The sequence below is a fragment of the Jaculus jaculus genome, chromosome 1, assembly GCF_020740685.1.
Source record: "Jaculus jaculus isolate mJacJac1 chromosome 1, mJacJac1.mat.Y.cur, whole genome shotgun sequence".
In the NCBI taxonomy this organism is placed as follows: Eukaryota; Metazoa; Chordata; class Mammalia; order Rodentia; family Dipodidae; genus Jaculus; species Jaculus jaculus.
The window spans coordinates 130,011,865-130,034,470 of NC_059102.1; the positions used below are offsets into that span (position 1 = coordinate 130,011,865).

The 22,606-nt window shown below is 41.2% G+C and overlaps 1 protein-coding gene across 7 annotated transcripts in view; it reads left to right on the forward strand.

The window, feature by feature from the left end:
- Window positions 1–22,606, forward strand: part of Dennd1a (DENN domain containing 1A) — a 573,141-nt gene that overhangs the window by 335,101 nt on the left and 215,434 nt on the right. For all 7 annotated transcript variants that reach the window (XM_045142267.1, XM_045142266.1, XM_045142262.1 and 4 more), the window contains one exon: window positions 3,230–3,330. In XM_045142267.1, coding sequence (XP_044998202.1) covers window positions 3,230–3,330 — 101 coding nt within the window. The remainder of the gene's footprint in view (window positions 1–3,229; window positions 3,331–22,606) is intronic.

Consider the following 22,606-nt stretch of genomic DNA (forward strand, 5'->3'; position numbering starts at 1 on the left):
GAATGAATGAATGACTCAAGTTTTCCAAAAGCCTCATATTTATGTGGCTAAGCTTGTTACTGTCTGGGAATTTGAGTCATAGCCAAATACTTGTAGAAGTGTTGGACAATACTGTAATGCATCTTTATGTTGTGAATGGATTCAAGGTAGGAATTGTCATTTATTCAGGACACATTTCATACAGGCACTTATATACATGCAGTGCTGCAGAGACCATGTAGTAAAGAGAGCTCCAGTGGGGCTGCAATCCAGTTAGCAAGATTGCAGAGAGAGAAGAGCTACTGTGGCAACCTGAGAGAATTTGATAGCAAAATAAATCTCAGCTGGTTTGAAGAATAAGTGAGGGCATGAAGGGAGTCCATAACTCCTTACATCTGCAACTGATATATCCCAAAGGGAAACAGGAAAGGCATTTGATACTGGTTTGAGATGATGCCATACAGGTAACCTGGGAATTGACAGGCATTCTGTTCCAGCCATGCCCAAGACTGCCAGGCAGATAGTAATGGAACTGGGTCTGCACACTAGGAAGAATGCTTTGGCAGCTGGGTAAAGATGAAGCACTGGGGCCCAAAGCCATTGTAATCCTCCAGCCTGACTGAGGGCAGCATTGGTATGAAGTTGATTTGTCCTTCACACTCCGTACCAACAAAGATTGTTCATCTTGCTGATAAACCTGAAGAGACTTGGCATGACTATACATATGGCAGCCTCCATGGTCAGGGAACCTTCCAAGATATACTGGAAAAGGCTGATTGGACCTCAGCTCCTTGGTGGCATAGGGGAACAACTCTACCAGCATGTCCCTGATTTAAAGTTCAGGGTGTGGAATAAAAGTGTGTGGTAGGGGGAGGTAGCTCCCTGGCTTGAGTATACAGCTGTCACAACTGCAAAGCACCAGCAGAATATCCGGCTTATAGCTCTGGTCAAGTTATCCTAACCTCTGGGGTTCTTTTAACTGGGCCTTGACACTTCACTCTTTTGCCACATAAATGTTCTTCTGTCAGCAAAGACTAGTTAATGGCTTCCAAAAGAAGCAAAATTCTCATGGGAACATGATTCTTAGAAACCAGAGACACATAAATGAAGATGACAGGAAGAAACATGTGCTATTGGCTTTTATCACTGTGTAGCTGTAGCTCCAGAGGTTTTTGTTTTTTGTTTTGTTTTGTTTTGTTTTCTGTTGCTGTATTGAAGTTTGTAGTAGTTATATTTTTTTATTATCTTTGTTTCTTAGATTTTTAATTATATCAAATACTGACTTTATGACATCTCTAGCCTTTAAGAGAAAATAGAAAGGAAGGATATAAAATAGGGGCATGTCAGAAGAAAAGGAAAGGCAAGGTAAGTCAGCAAATAGTGCCAGAGCAATTGATTAACTTCATGAAATAAATAAATAAATTCTCACCTCAGTTCTAAAACCTAGATTAATTCCAGCTGGATTAAACAGTTAAATACTGGCCACCTACTTAGAAGCCTTTCTTAGGGTAAATAGGAAGATCATCACTAAAAAGATTTTCAACATACTGATATTTACTTAAATTCACAATGTAGGGCAGGGGAGTTGGCTTAGTGGTTAAGGCACTTGCCTGTGAAGCCTAAAGATCCAAGATCATTTCCCCAGTACCCACAGTAAGCCAGCTGTACAAGGTGGCACATGTGTCTGATGTTCTTTACAGTGACTAGAGGCCCTGGCGCACTCAGTTCACTGTCTTTCTCTGTCTGCCTTTCTCTCTCTCAAATAAATAAATTAAAATTAAATATTTTAAATTTACAAAGTAGAGAATTGTTTTTAAAAGCATTATAAAATGTTGCTGCCCTCTTAAAAATCACCAGTGCTTGCTTGTATGTCAATTTAAAATACTAACACTCTTTTTAAAAGGCAGCTAAGAAATGAGTAGACTATTTACTCAAGAAATATAGTTAAGAAGAATATGACAAAAAAATGTTCTGACTCAGTCACAAAACAAAGAATGATAGAAATAAGTGTAAATATCACAATCCTTGTTTCTAACCAAGCACAGGAAGGCTAGCTCCATAGTGCATGCCAGGGGAGTGAAGAGCCTCTGTCCTTCTTCTCTTTATTATATTAGTATATGTATGGCACCTACATTATTAAATGTTCGTAAGGAACTGCCTATCAAAATTACTGCTCTGTCGTGATTGTACAACGTAATGGTAGGAGAGCATGTCAGTATAGGATAGGAAACCTGTTGAGTACCATTGAAAGATGTTTCCTAAGACTATTTAATTTGGGGTAATGACTTCAGTTAATGTAAAAAAATAGAATAATTCTGGGCTGTAGAGCTATCTTGGTGGTTAAAGCACTTGCCTATAAAGCCTAAGGACCCAGGTTTGATTCCCCAGTACTCACAGTCCCTGTTGTGCTCTTTGTCTCTGCTCATAAATAAATGAATAAATAATTTTTTTTTATTTTTTTGAGGTAGGGTTTCACTCTATCCCAGGCTGACCTGGGATTCACTATGTAGTCTCAGGATGGCCTTGAACTCATGGTGATCCTTCTACCTCTGCTCTCAAGTGCTGGGATTAAAGGTGTATGACACCATGCCCAGCCTATAAATAATTTTTTTTTAAGAGAAGAATTAGAGGGCTGGAGGGATGGCTTAGCAGTTAAGGTGTTTGCCTACAAAGCCAAAGGACCCAGGTTTGATTCCCCAGGACCCATGTTAGCCAGATGCTCAAGGGGCCACGAGCATCTGGAGTTTGCAGTGGCTGGAGGCCCTGGCATGTCCATTCTCTCTCTCTCTTTCTTTCTCTCTCTCTCTCTCTCTCTCTCTGTCAAATAAATAATAAAATAAAATAATTAGAATAATTCTAATTTTATTAGAAAAGGAAATATAAGTGGTTATATATATAATGCCATAAAATGTTAAATAAACTTGAGGAAGTACTGACTTTCTTGTCTCTTTGTTTTTTCAGCTTTGTACTCTTAATGTGCATTAGCTTTTTCATATTTGTTTATTTATTTTTGATATGGCACTGTGGATCAAACTTAGGGCCTCATGCATGCTAGGCATGAGCTATATCTCCTCCACCCTATATAAGCTCTGTAATGGGGGTGGTAGTGTATATTTTGAAGTGAAGGGTGAGTTAAGTTGACTTAGAATTATGTCTGCTTATGACTTAGCCTTTGATGGGTTTATATTTAACTTTGGCAGTGCCCCCTCTGGGTGCTTCGGCTCTGACTCTCTGCTCTGTTCTGTTGCAGTTGACTGCCTGCATCCATGGCTCAGCCGCAATGCTCTACCCCATGTACTGGCAGCACGTGTATATCCCCGTGCTGCCACCACACCTGCTGGACTACTGCTGGTAAGGTTGTCTTCCCACCATCTGTAAATCAGAAATGCTACCAATGGCCCAGATTTTAGAGCACCTGACTCTAGGGTACTTTGTTTCTAAACATCCTCAATACCTCTTGTGGCATCTGGAAGAGCTCAAAGGAGCAGCTGACACTTTTCCTCCTGAGAAAAATTGGAAACTGGTGACAGGAATAATTGAGATCCCCAAGTTTCAGCAATGTCCTGACATGTTGCCCTAGACTTGTTCTCATCTCTGGTTTGGGAGCAGAAGTCAAACTTTAAAACCATCTGACTTTTTTTTTTTTTTTTACTGTTGTGTTTTCTTCCTTTTGTCTTTGTCATCTCTTCCTTTTCTTGCTTAACCCCCTTCTCTTTATGTTTATTTGCTTTGTTTGTTTTTGATATAGAGTCTCAAAATACAGCACAGGCTATCCTCAAACTTAAAACAGCTCTCCTGCCTCAGCTTCCTGAGTGCTGAGATTATAAGTAGGTGCCACCACATCCAGCTGTGTAACCCTCTGGAGTGTTTTGATAATAAGTTCACTGTTGGGCTGGATAGATGGCGTAATGGTAAGATGTTTGCCTGCAAAGCATAAGGATCTAGGTTTCATTCCTCAGTAAGCCAGATGCACAAGGTGGTGCATGTGTCTGATGTTTGTTTGCAGTGGCTGGAGGTTCTGGCACAATCATTCTCTCTCTACATCTGCCTCTTCCTCCTCTCCCTCTACCTCAAATAAATAAATAAATAAATATTTTTCTTAAATCACCTCACTGTTAAGTACATGTGTTAGTAGAGGAAGGGAAGGAGCTGACTTAGACAGGTCACTTGGTCCAAGATATTGCTTCCTCATCCACACTACCTAGAACTGCAGTGAGATAGCAAGTGAGGCACTCCATGTACAAAAAGATCCATCGTCAGTCAGTGTCCACTGAAACATTGTCATCCTCACTAACCACCTTTGGTAAAGACAGTCTGTGTGGTTGATTTGGTCTATTTATGAATTATTTCTCAAGCTAGGGAGATTGCTCAGTGGGTAAGAGCATTTACTATGCAAGTGTAAGGACCTGAGTTCAATCCCCATCACTCACATGAAAAGCCAAGCATAAGCACACATGCCTGTAACCCCAGCACCAAGGGGAATGGAGACAGGATGGTATCTGAAACTCCCTAGTCAGCCAGTCTAACTGGAAAACAACAAACTCTAGGTTCAGTGAGCTTCTGTATCTTGGCAGAAGACAGAAGAGAGCACTCCATGTCCTCCTCTGGCCTCAACATGCATGCACACATATTTTCTTTTTCTGGTAAAATGTGATAAAAGACATTGAGCTTCTGTCAGCAGATGTTGACAAGGAAGCACCATCTGTACATAGGGAAGGCCCTTACTGCTTGCCAGAAGTCAGAGCCCAGAGAAAGGAAGCATGTGGGGGACCACAGCCCTCACTTAAGAATAGATGATTCAGCTGGACTTCCGGTTAAGATGGCGGCGTAGGTACCACGCCAAAACAGCCTGGGGGGGGAAGACCAAAAAAAACTCAGCAAAATACACACTTTTACTAAAAAGTGAGGTGTATAGGAAGTTGAGGCGGCAGCGGAGAAGTAGAAGAGTTCCAGAGCATCCAGAGCCTGCACAGGCGGGAACAGCGGCTCCGGGCCGCTCGACTACCCGCCGCAACCGCGGAGCGGCAGAAAACCGCCAGACTCTTGGCTCCAGCCGCAGGACAAGCCAGGTGCGGGATTTTCCCCTCACACCGCGCTCTCCGCAACTCGGGAAACGTGAGGGGAGAGCGGCAGCGAGCAACGGAGGGAGGAGCAGACCGCGAAGTAAAAGCACACGTGGAGAAACGATACAACCAGAACAGCGCGGCTCCCTCCCCTCCCCTGCCGCCTGAACCCAGCTCCAGCAAACACAGCAGCGGCCCGGGACCCGGCCACGCCAACTTGGGCTGACGGCGGGACCCAAGCAGGAGCAGAATTTGGCAGCAACTTCAGCGGCTCCAGCACCGGTACCAGTGGCCCCAGCAGCAGCGGACCCAGGAGCGGCAGCGGTGACAGATCCCACAGCAGCGACTTCGGGGGAGCAGCACCGGTGGACACGGCAACGGCAGCTTCAGCAGCGGTGGGGGCTCCGGGGGTGGCGCCTACAACAGCTGCAGAGACGGCGGCAGCGGCTCGGTTTGCCCCGTAGGAAAAGCAAGTGCCCAGCTCCAGAAATCAGAACAGCAGCCCGACGACCCAGGCAGCAACTTGACTGAGACCACAATCACCCAAGGTAACTGGGATTGCACCAGGGAAGGGTCTCACTTGGTCACAAGCTAACTTGGATACCTCAACAGACCAGAAATCTAAACCTCTTTGTTGATAGAGGATCTGGTCATTATAATAACTACTCTTGCATACATACTCGGGGCTGTTTTTGATGGAATGGGTACAGTGTTTAGCTAAATTTTAGAATCTACCAGTATATTATTCCACTACCTTAAGGTCCTACCCTGAAAATATATTACACCAAATCAATTGATACAGCTAAGAATACACAGCTAGCTAGAAAATCCAAGCATTCACTTAATCCAAGATGCAAAAATATATACATTATAACACAAGAAACACTAAAAAGCAAGACGATATAAATCCACCTAAAAGTATTAATGCATCAGAAATGTCCTCCAGTGAGAAAGAGTTAGAGGAAATGCCTGAGAAAGAGTTCAAAAGAATAATTATAAATATGTTCAAAGAGGTCAAAGAACACATGAAAACAATCAAAGAAGAAATCAAAGAGGAAATCAAAGAGGAAATCAAAGGAATCAAAGAAGAGGCAGGACACCAATTTAATGAAATAAAGAAGGCAATACAAGACATAAATAGAGAAATAGAAATAATAAAGAAAAACCAGTCAGAATTACTAGCAATGAAGAACACAGTTAATGAAATAAAAAACTCTGTAGAAAAACTCACCAGTAGGATGGATGAGGGAGAAGACAGAATATCTAAGCTAGAAGATCAGGTGGCAGACCTAATGCAGTCCAACAAAGAGAAAGACAAACTTATAGAAAAGTATGAGTGGGAATTTCAAGATATTCGGGACACTATGAAAAGATCCAATATAAGAATTCAGGGCATAGTAGAAGGAGAAGAATTCCACTCCAGAGGCATAGTAGGCATCTTCAACAAAATCATAGAGGAAAATTTTCCCCAAATTGGGAAAGAGGTGCCAATACAGATACAGGAAGCCTTTAGAACCCCAGCCAGACAAAACCCAGAAAGAAACTCTCCTCGCCACATTATACTCAAACTTCCAAACACACAAACCAAAGAAAAAATATTGAAAGCAGTTAGAGAGAAAAATCAAGTTACCTACAAAAGCAAGCCCATCAGGATTACAGCAGATTATTCAACACAAACTTTTAAAGCCAGAAGGACCTGGAGTGATATATTCCAAGTTCTGAAAGATAACAACTGTCAACCAAGGTTACTTTATCCTGCAAAGTTATCCATCCAAATAGATGGAGAAATAAAGACATTCCATGACAAAAGCAGGTTAAAGGAATATCTGAAGACAAAACCAGCTCTACAGAAAATACTTGATAGAATCCTCCATGCTGAACAAAAGGAAAAGCACACATATAAGGAACCTAGAAAAAACCAGCCATACTCAAATACCAGTTAACAGAAGAGAGCACAGGTAGAACAAGTAACACACACACACACACACAAATGGCAAACATAAATACACACCTTTCAATAATATCTCTTAATATCAACGGTCTCAATGCCCCAACGAAAAGACATAGATTTGCAGACTGGGTTAAAAAGCAGGATCCTACAATTTGTTGTCTTCAAGAAACTCACCTTTCTACAAAGGATAGACATTATCTTAGGGTGAAAGGTTGGAAGACGGTGTTTCAAGCAAATGGGCCTAGAAAACAAGCAGGGGTTGCTATCCTAATATCAGACAGGGTGGACTTTAGCCCGAAGTTAGTCAAAAAAGATAAGGAAGGTCACTTTATATTGATTAAGGGCACACTCCAACAGGAGGACATTACAATCCTAAACATATATGCACCTAACATGGGGGCTCCCAAATTCGTCAAACAAACACTATTAGAACTAAGGTCACAGATAACACCAAACACGGTGGTGGTGGGTGACTTTAACACCCCACTCTCATCAATTGACAGGTCATCCAGGGAAAGAATAAACAGAGAGGCATCTGGACTAAATGAGGTCATAGAAGATATGGACCTAACAGATATATACAGGACATTTCATCCAAAGGCTGCAGAATATACATTCTTTTCAGCAGCACATGGAACATTCTCTAAAATAGACCATATATTAGGACACAAAGCAAATCTTAACAAATTCAGGAAAATTGAAATAATTCCTTGCATTCTATCTGACCACAATGGAATTAAACTACAAATCAGTAGCAAGAAAGGCTACAGGGCATACACAAAATCATGGAAGCTAAACAATACACTACTAAATGATGAGTGGGTCAATGAAGAAATCAAAAAGGAAATCAAAAAATTTATAGAGTCAAATGATAATGAGAACACAACATACCAAAATCTCTGGGACACAATGAAGGCAGTTCTAAGAGGTAAATTTATAGCCTTAAGTGCCTATATTAAGAAATTAGAAAGGTCGCAAGTAAACGACCTAATGCTTCGCCTTAAAGCCTTGGAAAAAGAAGAACAAGGCAAACCAAAAAGTAGTAGACGGGAAGAAATAATAAAGATTAGGGCAGAAATTAATGAAATAGAAACAAAAAGAACAATCCAAAGAATTAATGAAACAAAGAGTTGGTTCTTTGAAAGGATAAACAAGATTGATAAACCCTTAGCAAATCTGACCAAAAGAAAGAGAGAAGAGACACAAATTAATAAAATCAGAGATGAACAAGGTAACATCACAACAGATTCCAGAGAAATTCAAAAAATTATAGGGACATACTATAAAAGCATATACTCCACAAAGTATGAAAATCTGAAAGAAATGGATGATTTCCTTGATCTATATGACCTACCTAAATTAAATCAAAATGAGATTAATCACTTAAATAGACCTATAACAAACATGGAGATCCGAGCAGTTATCAATAATCTCCCAACTAAAAAAAGCCCAGGCCCGGATGGATTCACTGCTGAATTTTACCAGACTTTTAAGGAAGAGCTAACACCATTGCTTCTTAAGCTTTTCCAGGAAATAGAAAAAGAAGGAATCCTACCAAACTCCTTCTATGAGGCCAGCATCACCCTGATACCAAAACCAGGCAAAGATAGAACAAAAAAAGAAAATTACAGACCAATCTCCCTCATGAACATAGATGCAAAAATTCTCAACAAAATCTTGGCAAACAGAATACAAGAGTATATCAAAAAGATCATTCACCCTGACCAAGTAGGCTTTATCCCAGAGATGCAGGGATGGTTCAACATACGCAAATCTATAAATGTAATACATCACATAAATGGGTTGAAGGACAAAAACCACATGATCATCTCATTAGATGCAGAGAAAGCATTTGACAAAATCCAACATCCCTTCATGATAAAAGTCCTACAGAGACTGGGAATAGAAGGAACATATCTCAATATAATAAAGGCTATTTATGACAAGCCTACAGCCAACATATTACTAAATGGGGAAAAACTGGAAGCTTTTCCACTAAAATCAGGAACAAGACAAGGGTGTCCACTGTCTCCACTTCTATTTAATATCGTTTTGGAAGTCTTAGCCATAGCAATAAGGCAAGAGACACACATAAAAGGGATACAAATTGGAAAGGAAGAAATCAAGTTATCACTATTTGCAGATGACATGATTCTATACATAAAGGACCCTAAAGACTCTACTAGCAAGCTGTTAGAGCTAATCAAAACCTACAGCAATGTAGCAGGATACAAAATAAATACACAGAAATCAGTAGCCTTCATATATGCTAACAACAAACACACAGAGGATGAAATCAGAGAATCACTCCCATTCACAATTGCATCAAAAAAAATAAAATACCTTGGAATAAACCTAACTAAGGAAGTAAAGAATCTATACAATGAGAACTTTAAGACACTCAAGCGAGAAATTGCAGAAGACACTAGAAAGTGGAGAAACATCCCTTGTTCCTGGCTTGGAAGAATCAATATCGTGAAAATGGCAATCTTACCTAAAGCAATCTACACATTTAATGCAATCCCTATCAAAATTCCAAAGGCTTTCTTCATGGAAATAGAAAAAACAATCCAAAAATTCATTTGGAATCACAAAAAACCTCGAATATCTAAAATAATACTGAGCAACAAAAAAGAGGCTGGTGGTATCACCATACCTGATTTTAACCTATACTACAGAGCCATAGTAACAAAAACAGCATGGTACTGGCACAAAAACAGACATGTAGATCAGTGGAACAGAATAGAGGACCCAGATGTAAGCCCAAGTAGCTATAGCCACCTGATATTCGATAAAAATGCCAAAAATACTCATTGGAGAAGAGACAGCCTCTTCAGCAAATGGTGTTTTGAAAACTGGATAAATATCTGCAGAAGGATGAAAATAGATTCTTCTCTCTCGCCATGCACAAGAATTAAGTCCAAATGGATTAAAGACCTTAACATCAGACCGGAAACTTTGAAACTGCTAGAGGAAAAAGTAGGGGAAACCCTCCAACATATTGGTCTTGGCAAAGACTTTCTAAATACAACCCCAATTGCTCAGGCAATAAAACCACAGATTAACCACTGGGACCTAATGAAATTACAAAGATTTTGCACCGCAAAGGACACAGTGAAAAAAGCAAAGAGGCAACCTACAGAATGGGAAAAAATCTTCGCCAGCTATATATCTGATAAAGGATTAATATCTAGGATATACAAAGAACTCAAAAAGTTAACTAATAAGGAATCAAACAGGCCAATCAAAAAATGGGCTAAGGAGCTAAATAGAGAGTTCTCAAAGGAAGAAATACGAATGGCATATAAGCACCTAAAAAAATGTTCTACGTCACTAGTCATCAGGGAAATGCAGATTAAAACTACATTGAGATTCCATCTCACTCCTGTCAGATTGGCCACCATCATGAAAACAAATGATCATAAATGTTGGCGGGGATGTGGAAAAAAAGGAACCCTTCTGCACTGCTGGTGGGAATGCAATCTGGTCCAGCCATTGTGGAAAACAGTGTGGAGGTTCCTAAAGCAGCTAGAGATTGATCTACCATATGACCCAGCTATAGCACTCCTAGGCATATATCCAAAGGACTCATCTCATTTCCTTAGAAGTACATGCTCAACCATGTTTATTGCTGCTCAATTTATAATAGCTGGGAAATGGAACCAGCCTAGATGTCCCTCAACAGATGAGTGGATAATGAAGATGTGGTACATTTATACAATGGAGTTCTACTCAGCGGTAAAGAAAAATGAAGTTATGAAATTTGCAGAAAAATGGATGGACCTGGAAAGTATTATACTAAGTCAGGTAACCCAGGCCCAGAAAGCCAAGCGCCACATGTTCTCCCTCATATGGGGATCCTAGCTACAGATGACTGGGCTTCTGTGTGAGAATGAAAATACTTAGTAGCAGAGGCCAGTAAGTTGAAAAGGAGACATAAAGGGTGGAGAAAGGAAGGGAGGAGGATACTTAATAGGTTGATATTGTATATATGTAATTACAATGATTGTAATGGGGAGGTAATATGATTGAGAATGGAATTTCAAACGGGAAAGTGTGGGGGTGGGGAGGGAGGGAATTACCATGGGATATATTTTATAATCATGGAAAATGTTAATAAAAATTTAAAAAAAAAAAAAAAAAAAAAAAAAAAAAAAAAGAATAGATGATTCATGACATTCACAATTCATTCAGGATGAAAGAAGCCAGGGTTAGCATAATTTCTGAGTCCCAAGGCTTGTTCCTCTAAGTTTGTCCTCTATTTTTTGTTTCCTATCCTGGGAAGAAGAAAGCATAGTGTGTCCAAATCCATTGACTTCCTCCTGAGCTGGTGCTCTGACTTCCGTGGCTTGGCTAGGCCCACTGGAGCTTCTCTTCCTCCACTAAGCGCCTCTTCTCAGTGCCCCATAAACCTGCTTAGAGCCTCATTCCTCAAGCCAGACCTTTGCTTACCCGCCATTCTTTTTGAACTTCTGAACCACCCAACTTTACAGGGTCTCTTTTCCTACAGCCATGTACCTCAAAGAGACCATGTTTGTCATCCATAGCATTTGTTTTATTTAAATGAAAGATTGTGGGACTGAGCAGATAATCAGGGAGCAGAGGACCATGCATATTTAAGAAAGGGGGAATCACTGGGCGTGGTGGTGCATGCCTTTAATTCCAGCACTCCGGAGGCAGAGTCAGGAGGATCACTGTGCGTTCAAGACTAGATTGGAACTACAGACTGAGTTCCACATCATCCTGGGCTAGAGTGAGACCCTACCTTAAAAAAAAAAAAGACACCAGCCAGGCATAGTGGCACACACCTCTACTCCCAGCATTCAGGAGGCAGAGGCAGGAGGATTGCTGTGAGTTTGAGGCCAACCTGAGACTCCATAGTGAATTCCAGGTCAGCCTGAGCCAGCCAGAGCAAGAACCCTACATTGAAAAACCAAAAATAAACAAATAATGAATGAAAGGAAGGAAAGAAAAGAAAGGAGGAAACAAGGAAGAGAGAGATGGCAGTGGCATATATATCCCAAGACAGCCTCACAAAATGACCCCTAACACCATCAGCATAGAGAACCTCTTGCCTCATCCATGACAGCCTCACAGGCACAAGACCCCTTCAGGCACTTGTCCCTTCTTTTAAATTTGTTTCTTTTTATTTATGTGAGAGCAACAGATAGAGAGAGAAAGAGGCAGAGAGAGAGAGAATGGGCATGCCAGGGCCTCCAGCCACTGCAAACGAACTCCAGATGTGTGCACCCCCTTGTGTATCTGGCTAATGTGGGTCCTGGGGAATCGAGCCTTAGGCTTCACAGGCAAGCGCTTAACCACTAAGCCATCTCTCCATCCCACTTGTCCCTTCTTTAAAGCATATGCTTCAGTGTCTACCACATGGAAACACATAGTCCCCATTCTGTGTAGCCTTAAGTCTCCTAGGGAGACTGTCCACCAGAGTGCAAGGGTGTGTCTGTTCAGGAATAGCAAGGTAGGAGAATTGATGAAGTCTTAGTCATATAGTCCAAGTATAAAGTTACATTATTTGGAAAGTTTGATTGCTTAGAAATTAGCAGCTTAGGGCTGGAGATATGGCTTAGCAGATAAGGCACTTGCCTGCAAAGCCTAAGATCTCCTGTTAGAATCTCCAGGTCCTATATAAGCCAGTTGCAGTGACATAAGCATGCAATGTCCCACATGCACACAAGGGGGCTCATGCATATGGAGTTCATTTGCAGTGGCTGAAGGCCCTGGTGCACTCATTTATTCTCTCTCGCTCACACACACAAATTAAAAAAACTAGCAGCTTAGGGCTGGAGATATGACTTAGCGATTAAGATGCTTGCCTGCGAAGCCTAAGGACCCAGGTTTGGTTCCACAGTACCCACATAAGCCAGATGCATAAGATAGTGCATATGTCTGGAGTTGTTTGCAGTGGCTAGAGGCCCCGATGCACCCATTTTTTCTCTCCCTCCTCTCCTCTCTCTCTCTCTCTCTCTCTCTCTCTGTCGCTCTCAAATAAATAAATAAAAATAAAAAATTTGAAAAAAAAATTAAAAACACTGTGGTGACACACAACTATGATCCTAATACTTAGAAACCTGAAGTGGAGGTTTATTGGAAGTTTACTAGCTTAGGTTTACATAGCAAAACTCTGTCTCAGGAAGGAAGAGTGGGAGGGAGGTAGAACTTGGGGCAAACATAAGGGGAAAGAAGAAAGAAAGGAGAGAATGGGGTAGGGAGGGAAGGGAAACAAAGAAGGAAGAAATCAGCAACCTATAATCCAGAACCACAGAGAAGAAAATGACCTCCCAATACCAGCAATGACACTTATTATTGCCGATCGTCTCCTAGGCCCCAACCACTGGCTGGTCTCTTACCTCTGTGATGTCCTTCAGTTCTCCCAACAGCCATGCAGAGCTAGTGCTATTAGCTCTGCTTCACAGATAAGAAAACCAAGGCCTCAAGAAACTTAATAACTTTTCCCTGCACATATGCTGTGTTTTGTGTGAGGTGATTCCAATTTTATAAACACATGTAAAAATTATAGGTTATACATACCACAAAAATTAGACATCTATGTATATATCCAGAGAGGCAGAGATCTAGAAATACAGCAAAACATTTAACAGTGACTTGTGCTGAGAGAAAGAGAGAAGTTTTGGCATTTTTTTTTTGTATTTTCTACATGTTCAAGTATTTCTTTTTTTAAGTTTATTGATCTTTTACATATTTTCAGTTGGTAGGAAATCAGCATGTATTTCTTTTTTAAAAGTATTTTATTTATATTTATTTATTTATTTGACAGAGAAAAAAGACAGAGAGAGAGAGAAGGGGCATGCCAGGGCTTCCAGCCACTGCAAACAAACTCCAGATGCATGCGCCCTTTTGTGCATCTGGCTAATGTGGGTCCTAGAGAATCAAACCTGGGTCCTTTGGCTTTGCAGGCAGATGCCTTAACCGCTAAGCTATCCCTCCAGCCCCTGTTCAAATATTTCTATGATGAAGAAGATTTATAGTTTTTATAGATTAAAACCTTTTATCCCACCCAGCCATTTGTTCTTTCAGGCCACCATCTCTCCCATGGTGTTTGCTCAGAGTATTTCTGTCTTTGCTATTTGTGGCAAAAGCTTATTTGGGGTCCCTTTATCCACTTCATCTCTGATTCCAGCATGCAGGAACCAGCCTGTTGTACCAGCCTGCTGAGTACAGGGATGTTGGCAGGTCCAGCATGGAAGGGAAGACTTGTTGAGGAAGGCTACTGAGCCCTAGACACCCATGTTTATCCATGCCTGACAGGCTTTGTGGCTGAGGCTCCATTCTGGAAATGACCATGTGGTAGGATAACTGTCTCTCCCTTCATATCTTATTTTCATGAAAGAACTTTGGATGTCTGACCAAAGAGGGTGATTACAGGCCAGTGAGGATTGGTGTCTTTGTTAACTGCAAAATGTAAGAATGATGAAATGAAAGACCCCAATGGAAGAAAACAGATTCTGTAATCAAGACTTAATATGATCAGCCTCAGCCTGCTGCCACTGCTCTGGTCAGAAACTACAAGTGTCATAAAGTTTGAGTCAGTGCTAATCACTGTATTCTATGGTGCTTGGTGACTTTCACCAGGTTCAGTTTCCTCCTTGGTGATTGGAGCCAGTAGGGATGACTAGCATTTTAAGTGAAGGGCTAGGAGCCCCAAACATGTAAATGTGAGGGAAATTCAGTTCCTTTACAAATGATTTAAATGTTAAGTACATCCCCTTGCAGGGGATACACAAAGTAGAATCTGAAAACTATTATCTCCTGTAGAAATGAACTCTCAATTTACTCACTGCACAGGAAGGGCGGATTCTAGTCATTTTCACTGCCAGCAGGTGCCCTTTCTATGCATAATAGACTTCGCAAGTGTAATTAACACATGAGGACCACCGCTGCCAGTTTTTCTTCAGGTACATGCTGCTAGGAGTTTTTAGGACAGCAGCACAGGCCACACCAGCCTCTCATGTTGCGCTTGAAGATGAGGTGTTCATTGACTTCCGGACAAAGGCAGGGTGAATAGGGTTGAGTCCAGCCCCTGCTGTTCCTATCACAGGTCGTGGTCCTTGGGCTCAGGGGTCCCAAAAGCTGTATCATAGCCTTTGGTAGCCCAGAGGCCAGCAGAGCAAAGCTCTAGTTTGCATGTACTTAATAAATGAAAGTATAATACTGAACACCCTGCAATTATGTGGAAGACTCTAATTGCACATTCACAAATACAACAGCCAATTATCTGAGTTAACTTTAATTAGAGCTATAATCACAGATTTTAATTATCTGAATAAATCAGTTTAGTACAAATAGTTTCCCTTAAATATTTCCCAAATTAATTTTTGCATGTCCCTTCCCACTTTGGCAGAGGGTAGTAGAGTAGGGAGTGCTGAAGTTCAAGTCTCATCTTCTTAACTTGTGGCCCATCGTGTCTTTGTCCTGGGTTCATTGACCTACTTTGAGGCGTGGCTGTGGGAATCGCAGGTATTAGTCAGTTATCAAATGCCACTTAGGGAATGACAATTGCTCTTGTCACCATTTCTGTGAGTATGGGGTGTGAGTTTTAGTCTCTAGGAGGTTTCACTCACATCAAATGTTAGTCTTGCTTCTGCTGCCGTTTGAGCTCAGGGGAAAACTTTATAATTCATCTCTTTTTTACTCCTGAGATTGTTTTTATTTTGATTTTTTTTATTTAACTTGAGTTATTGTATGGTTGTTTTCATTTGCAGCTGTGGCATAAGAATGAAAAGAAAAGAAACAAAAGCAGATGGCAGAGAAAACGAAAGGAGTAAGACATTTCCAGCCCTTATGAATATTTAAAAACATGTGCTGTGCTGCTGGTTTCTTTCTACTGTAGATCTGTGCCATTCCCTTGACTTTGAACGTGAAAATGAGAATGTTCTCTACCTTAGCTGGGTGCATTTCTGAGCCTGGCCAGTCTTGGGAAAGCCTTCCTATTTCTGGGGCAGTAGGATTCACAATGACCATCTATTCAGTTCTGTATGTGTGGCAAGCTCTTTCTAAGTCATTGTAAGTCTTCAAAATCAGACTCGGAATCATTAGCCCCTTTGTACATGTGAGGAAATTGAAGCTCAGAGAGACATAGTGACTTAACTGCTATCACACAGATAAGAAATAAGGCCACCTGATGTTAAGGCTTTCTTTACGATTATCCTCCATAATGTCAGAGAATAAGTTGTACCTGTCACCAAGATTTTGTGTGTGCGGGGGGAGTCTCCATCTAGTTTTATTGAAATATTTCCTATTGTAGATGCATGTTGTTATTCATTGATTATACATTCATTCAAAAGATATTTATAGTGCACTTATGTACTAGGGACCATGCTAATTGAAATTTGCTAATAAATCATTCCAATAGAAACCAATATGGAATTGCCCATGTTTTTTCCTTTTTCTCCTTCCTCATTCCGAAGTAGTCCTAAATACATACCCAAACCAATTCCCCTACTTAATTTGTATATTTGGATTACTCTAGGCACATGTTAACATACTTTTGTGATAAAATGTTTGTGACACATATGAAGACATTTGTGTCTCTCCGCAAAGAGCAGCCAGGTCAAGAGCTAGTTCCCAGTTCTCTCTGAGACCATGGTTGAACTGAAAAGTGAGTTTGTAAAATACGTTGTATTTCCTAGCACTCTTCATCTCTGCATTAGGCGTTCAGGGACTCCAAGAGAGTTGCTAACCAGCTGCAGACTCTTCACCTGTGCTGCGTGTAGGCTTCTGAGCTGGCCTCCGCAGCTGTGACACTTTCTACATCTAGGATTTGTAGCCAAAGCTCTTAAGTATGTCTGACTGCAGGGTGCATAGTCTATGTGGCTGATGAGACATCAGTCTGGACACAGTAAAATGACATCCAGTTCATCACTGTAGTCATCATCTTCATTGATGACATGAAGTTTCACATCAAGGATAATCAGTGCTAGATTAAGTAGAATAGTTGATATTCTTGGTGCCAGAGACAGGGCATTGAGCCTGTCTGCACTGACTTTCTCTCCTGTCCAAGGCCAGAACCAATTCTACTAACACAAACACGTGCTCTATAAATGAGGTTCTGAGTTTATATTAGTCAAGACTATTCTATTCTGTATATATAGTTAGCATATATATTTGAGTGTGTCTGTGTGAATGATTCAACAAAATCCAGCTGAAATCCACAGCAACCAACTGAGATGGAAGTAGATCATATCAATAAGTATGGCTAAAATTCTCTCTATATACCCAGTTCTTGGCTATATAGGTTTTATTAAAGAATTACAAAAGCTGTGTGTTATTTCCACATTGCAGGACATACTCATGCATTCCTACTTACATTCCTGTAAGAGAAAACACACTTCACAAAGAAGTCAGGTGTCCAGGCAAGAGTGGAAGAACAAAGGGGGTTTATTTTGTTTTGTTTTGCTATTTTTGTTTAAGCTATGAAGCATCCTGGGTCTTAACACTCAGGGGATGGTACCATTGTGAAAGGCTACCTGGGAGGATAGGAAGGGAGAAAGACCAGGGTTTCGGATTCAGACTACAGAAGGAAGTAAAGTCTCTAGTGGGCCTGGTGGTCATGAAGTATATACACACACAAGCACAAATGTGTGTTGGTTGAACAAAAGGAAATCATAAATTGCTAAGTAAATCATCAACAGAGATTTGGCTGAACTTGACTCTGAGTTTTGAACAGAAAACCTGAGTGATGGGGAAGAAGTCAAGGTTGGAAGCCAAAGTACTGGGTCCAGATTCCATCTCTGGTCCTCCTGAACATGACTTGAATGAGTCACGTAGCCTCATTTTCTTCACCTGCAAGGTCATGCCAGGAATACAGCTAAAACTATCATTCTGCATAAATAATAGGCAACTAAGAGAAGTTGTCAGGTGGTGGCCATCACTAAGATGCACCTTCATCTTTAGCTGCACACAGATGGAAAGCACTCAGAGCCTTTGGAGGCAACTGTACCCCATTTCTGAATAAACTGTGTGCTAGGTGAAGTGGAGAAGATACTGGGATTTTTGCATTATCTGTGCTCTATTCTTATGGAATCCTTAGCTAGATACCCTGTGGATACAGTAGGAAAACTGATTTTTCAATTCTCCATTCTTTCCTATGGAAATGTAACTTGCACACTGGAGAGATAGCTCAGTAGATAAAGGGCTAATCACTAAAGCTGAAATATTGGAGTTCAGTCCCCACACCCCACATAAAAAAGCTGTGGTGAGCTTCTATAATCCTGGCCCACTGCTGATGACAGCAAGATGAGAGATGGAGACAGGCACAAATACACACACACACACACACACACACACACACACACAGAGAGAGAGAGAGAGAGAGAGAGAGAGAAATAATTTAAGAAATTAAGTTTTAACAAAGAAATAAATTAATTTACCAACCAAGATTCACCCTTTTGAAGGTATATAATGGAGTGATTATGTTCCAGCAATCTAATTCTCTTTTGTATGAATGTTAGATACCTAGATACCTCTAATTAAGTAAAATCACCACTAACTCTAGATGTACTAGATTTTGAATGCATCTTCATTGCTGTTAGGATAGTAATAAATTCCTGTCATCATAGTTTGAGATTTGGGGAAGGCTATGCAGCAAACAGCAAACCCTCTACAGAAGCAAGCAGTTTACATCAGACCTGCTGTGTGTTCTGCAAATAGGTCCACAGCACAGGTGCCAGGAATGCAGCAGATCGATGGCCATCCAGCCACAGTAGCATCATTCCTTGATGTCACTGAGATTACAGGGTGTCCTCGTCCATTTCTCTTGCTATACAAAGACTTGAGACCCTGGAAATTTCAAGAGCATGGCACTAACATCTGTTCAAGTCTCGCTGAGGGCCTGCAGAAGAAAGGGCAGGAGCAGAAAGGAAAGCAGTGCAGAGAATATAGAGTAATAGAGCAAGCAGGAGAGGGAATGTTGCTTCATAACGGCATGCTCTTGAGACAGCTAATCTAGTCCTATGAGAGTGAAAATTCCTAAGAGATGTCCTCAATCCATTCATGCAAACTTGACTTTCTTCACCCAAGCACTTTCCAGTGGGCCCCACCTTCAAACAGTGCTACATTGTAGAATTAAACCTCAGTATGCGTTTCAGTGGGAACAACCCTCTTCAAACTGCAACAGAGTTAAAGAAGACAGAATCCATGTTACACAGGAATGACCCTGCCTAGGGCTGGGAGGTGTACAGCTTGTTGGCTTACCCACTTGTGCATTGAGGATATCTAACTGTCCCAGTGCTCCTCCACCTCCTTGCTGTTGTATGCAAGCCTCTGGATGAGCACTGCCAGTACAACCTTCCCAGACCCTGCCTGCTGGTGAGAGACAAAAGTCTACTTCTTCCTTAGACCCAGTTTCTGACCAGCCCTTATTGGACATAGCTGGTTCTGACTTCTGCTTCTTCTTTGAGCTTAGCCTAGTTTTCCATTTCTCATAACATTCTGTACACATTTCCTTTCTGGCCTGGAGCTTGGCTTGAATCCCACACTTAGAAAACTCTGGAACTTGTAAGAGACAGTATAGTGGTCTCTTCAGCAAAGTCATTGTGGCTCTGTGTCACTGGGAACCACAGGTCATGGGAAGGCAGGAACCACAGATCATGGGATGCTTGTGACATGGAGCACATCACCTCATGGCAGGCTTTGGGGACATATGTCCTGGTCCTTCACAATTCTGAAAGCAGGAAGATGTGGTGCTAGGCTCTGAGTAATCATGGTAAATGTGGATCTCTCTTCCCTGTAAATATTTGAACTGAGAAACTAAGCTGAGTAGATCGTTGGAGGCTAAGCATCTTAGCATGTGGGATATCTTAGTGTTAGAAAAATCACAAAGAGAAAAATGTTATTACCAGTTGCATTGATTTTTTTAATATTCTACATTTATTGCTCCATACTCCTTTTTCTCCTCTTGTTTGGTACATCCATTCATTCCTACATTTCTATTAGGGATTTATGGTCTGCTCGTGGCTGCCAGTCCAAGACTTCCCTTTTGCAACTGGCTTTGGCCATAATGGCTCTTATTGAATTCTCTGTGGCAATAGAGAGCCTGTCTCCTGGCCTTTCCTCTGTGAGTAACTTCTGCTCCCATGGTAATCGCCATGGAGCCCTTCCTGATAGTTTCTGAGTCCATCTCCCTCCTGAAAAAGATACAAAAGAGCACCCTACTACAGGCTTTGATATTGACCACTCAGGTTTTCATCCTGGCATTATCTTTGTAACTCATCCTCATTTCACTTGGAACAAGTGGCATGGTGCTCTTAAAGGCATCTCTATTCCCCTTCCCCCATAGGTTACACCAGAGAGATGTAGAGCCATGTTCAGAAGGACATTAAAGCTCCCACTCTCCTTTTTTATTGTCTGCCAGTGAGGTGCATGTGTCTTCCATTAGCAACCATCTCCAGCTGAGTTTGACTCACACTGAGCCCTAAACCCACCTCTACTACGACTCTTGGAGGTCCTGCTTGCTGGCTGCTGAAACTGCTTATGGAAACGAGGCTGTCTCTGCTTCCTCTTCCGGTGTAGAATTATTCCTAGTCTCCTTATGGGTCCTCCTCTCTGAATCGGAAAGTAGAAAAGAAGTTTAACACCTTTTCCCCTAAGAAATTTTGCCTAACTTGGCATTTATACCAGATCTACTTTTTAGTTATTATTTTATGACACTCGCCAGTTGTGACCGTTGTCAAGCCACTTAACCTCTTTGAGCCATAGATTCCAGTATAAGTGACAGAAATTGCTGCAAAAATGAAATGTGGTCACCTTCAACCTCCTGTTATGTACCCCACTTCACACTCAAGTCTCCGTGCAGGAGTGTGTGCACATAAGGTACTTTGTTTATTTCATCTGCTGCTAGCCCTAGGCTAGAAATAGGGAACAGGTAGGTAGTCTATATTCCATTCTCTGCCCTGGTCCTATGTGGTGCATGATAGATGTGGGTACTAACTGACTGGCTAATATATGGAAAACACCAACCTCACAGTAAATGCACCAAGACTAGTGCTTTTCACTCTTTTCTGTCTCCAGAACCTTTGGAAATTACTCTTCTGGTCTGGGGAGACAGGTCATTCCATAAATTGCATACCACACAAGTATGAGGATCTGAGTTTATACTCTATGTAAAGGTCAGGCATGGTGATGCTTGCCTATAATCCCAGTGCTGGGGAGGTGAAGACCAGAGAATCCCTGGGGCTTGCTAGCTAGCTAGTCTAGCTAAATCCATGACTCCACGTTCAGTGAGAAACCTTTCTTGTCTCCAAAAAGTAAAGTAGAACGTCAGGTGTGGTGGCTCATGTCTTTAGTCGCAGCACTCAGAAGTCTGAAATTAGGAGGATTACCATGATATTAAGGCTAGCTTGAGCTACAGAATGATGAAAAGGTCAGCCTGCCCCACACCCTGGAACATAAGGTAGAAAGTCATTGACCTCCAAGCATATGCACAAATGTACGTAAAATTCAGGCTCCTGAGTTATTAGTAGTTCCATTCTGCTCAGAACCTCCTTGGACACTAGGATCCATAGATGGACAAGTACATATGTGGACAGAAGGTGATGTTGTATTTGATTATAACCCTACTCATATCCTTGCCTATATTTAAATTGTCTCTAGAGTACTTGTAATACTCAATTCAATGTAAATACTATGTAAATAATTGTGGTTCTGAATTTTTCAAGGAATAATGACAAGAAAGGCACAGGATAGAGGCAAGGAGTGTTTAGACTACATATGCTGGAGAGACTGAGGGTCTGTGACGTTGTAAGAGGCCACAGCGGGACACACTGCACATAGTTTATCATTTGCCCTTCCAGCGTACTGCTCAGCATGCAGGAAATTCAAGGTTTGCCTTTTGGAACTCTCTGAAATTTTGTTTCCAGAAAACTTTTGATCCACAATTGGTTAAATCTATGGATTCAGGACTGTGGATATGAGGACTGATGGTAGTTTATTTTCTCTGTGGGCTTCACATATTACCTTAGGATCTTGTCCCTGCTCCCACCCCATGGGATTGGGTGCCAAAGGACTCAGAGTACAATTTGTGGCCATCAGCAAATGTCAGCATAAAGTTCAAATACTCATCTCACCATGACTCTGTTTGATACCTTGGGCCCTATTTCTTTTTCTACTTTTAGGTATGTATTCGTTATATTCATGTAAATTGCTTTAAATCCTATCTAGAACAAAATAGAATACTAGTTGATTTCAGCCAATAAAGCAAGCGTAGTTTTGCTCTGGCTATGAATCTTGTTGCTACTTTATTTTTTAGTGTAATTATCAAATGACTTTAGGGGGATAAAAGTAGCACAATAGTTAAGAGAATCCATTAAGTAAGAACAGTGTGAGGGACACTGAAATAGAGAGGGATCTGGGATGGAATCACTATTAATAGAGTGGTCATGGACAAGTTTCTGTGAATTTTAATCTATAAAACAATCGTTTCAGTTTGATTGTTTGAAGATTCCATGAAAACAGGTTCCTGAGGCTCTGATACAGCCCTTGGTGTTTGATGTGTGCTTCACATTAGCACCAGTAAACCAGAGGAAACAAGCTGTCTTGTTCTTCTGCAACTGACCTTCCAGAGTAACCAAGCAGACTAGCA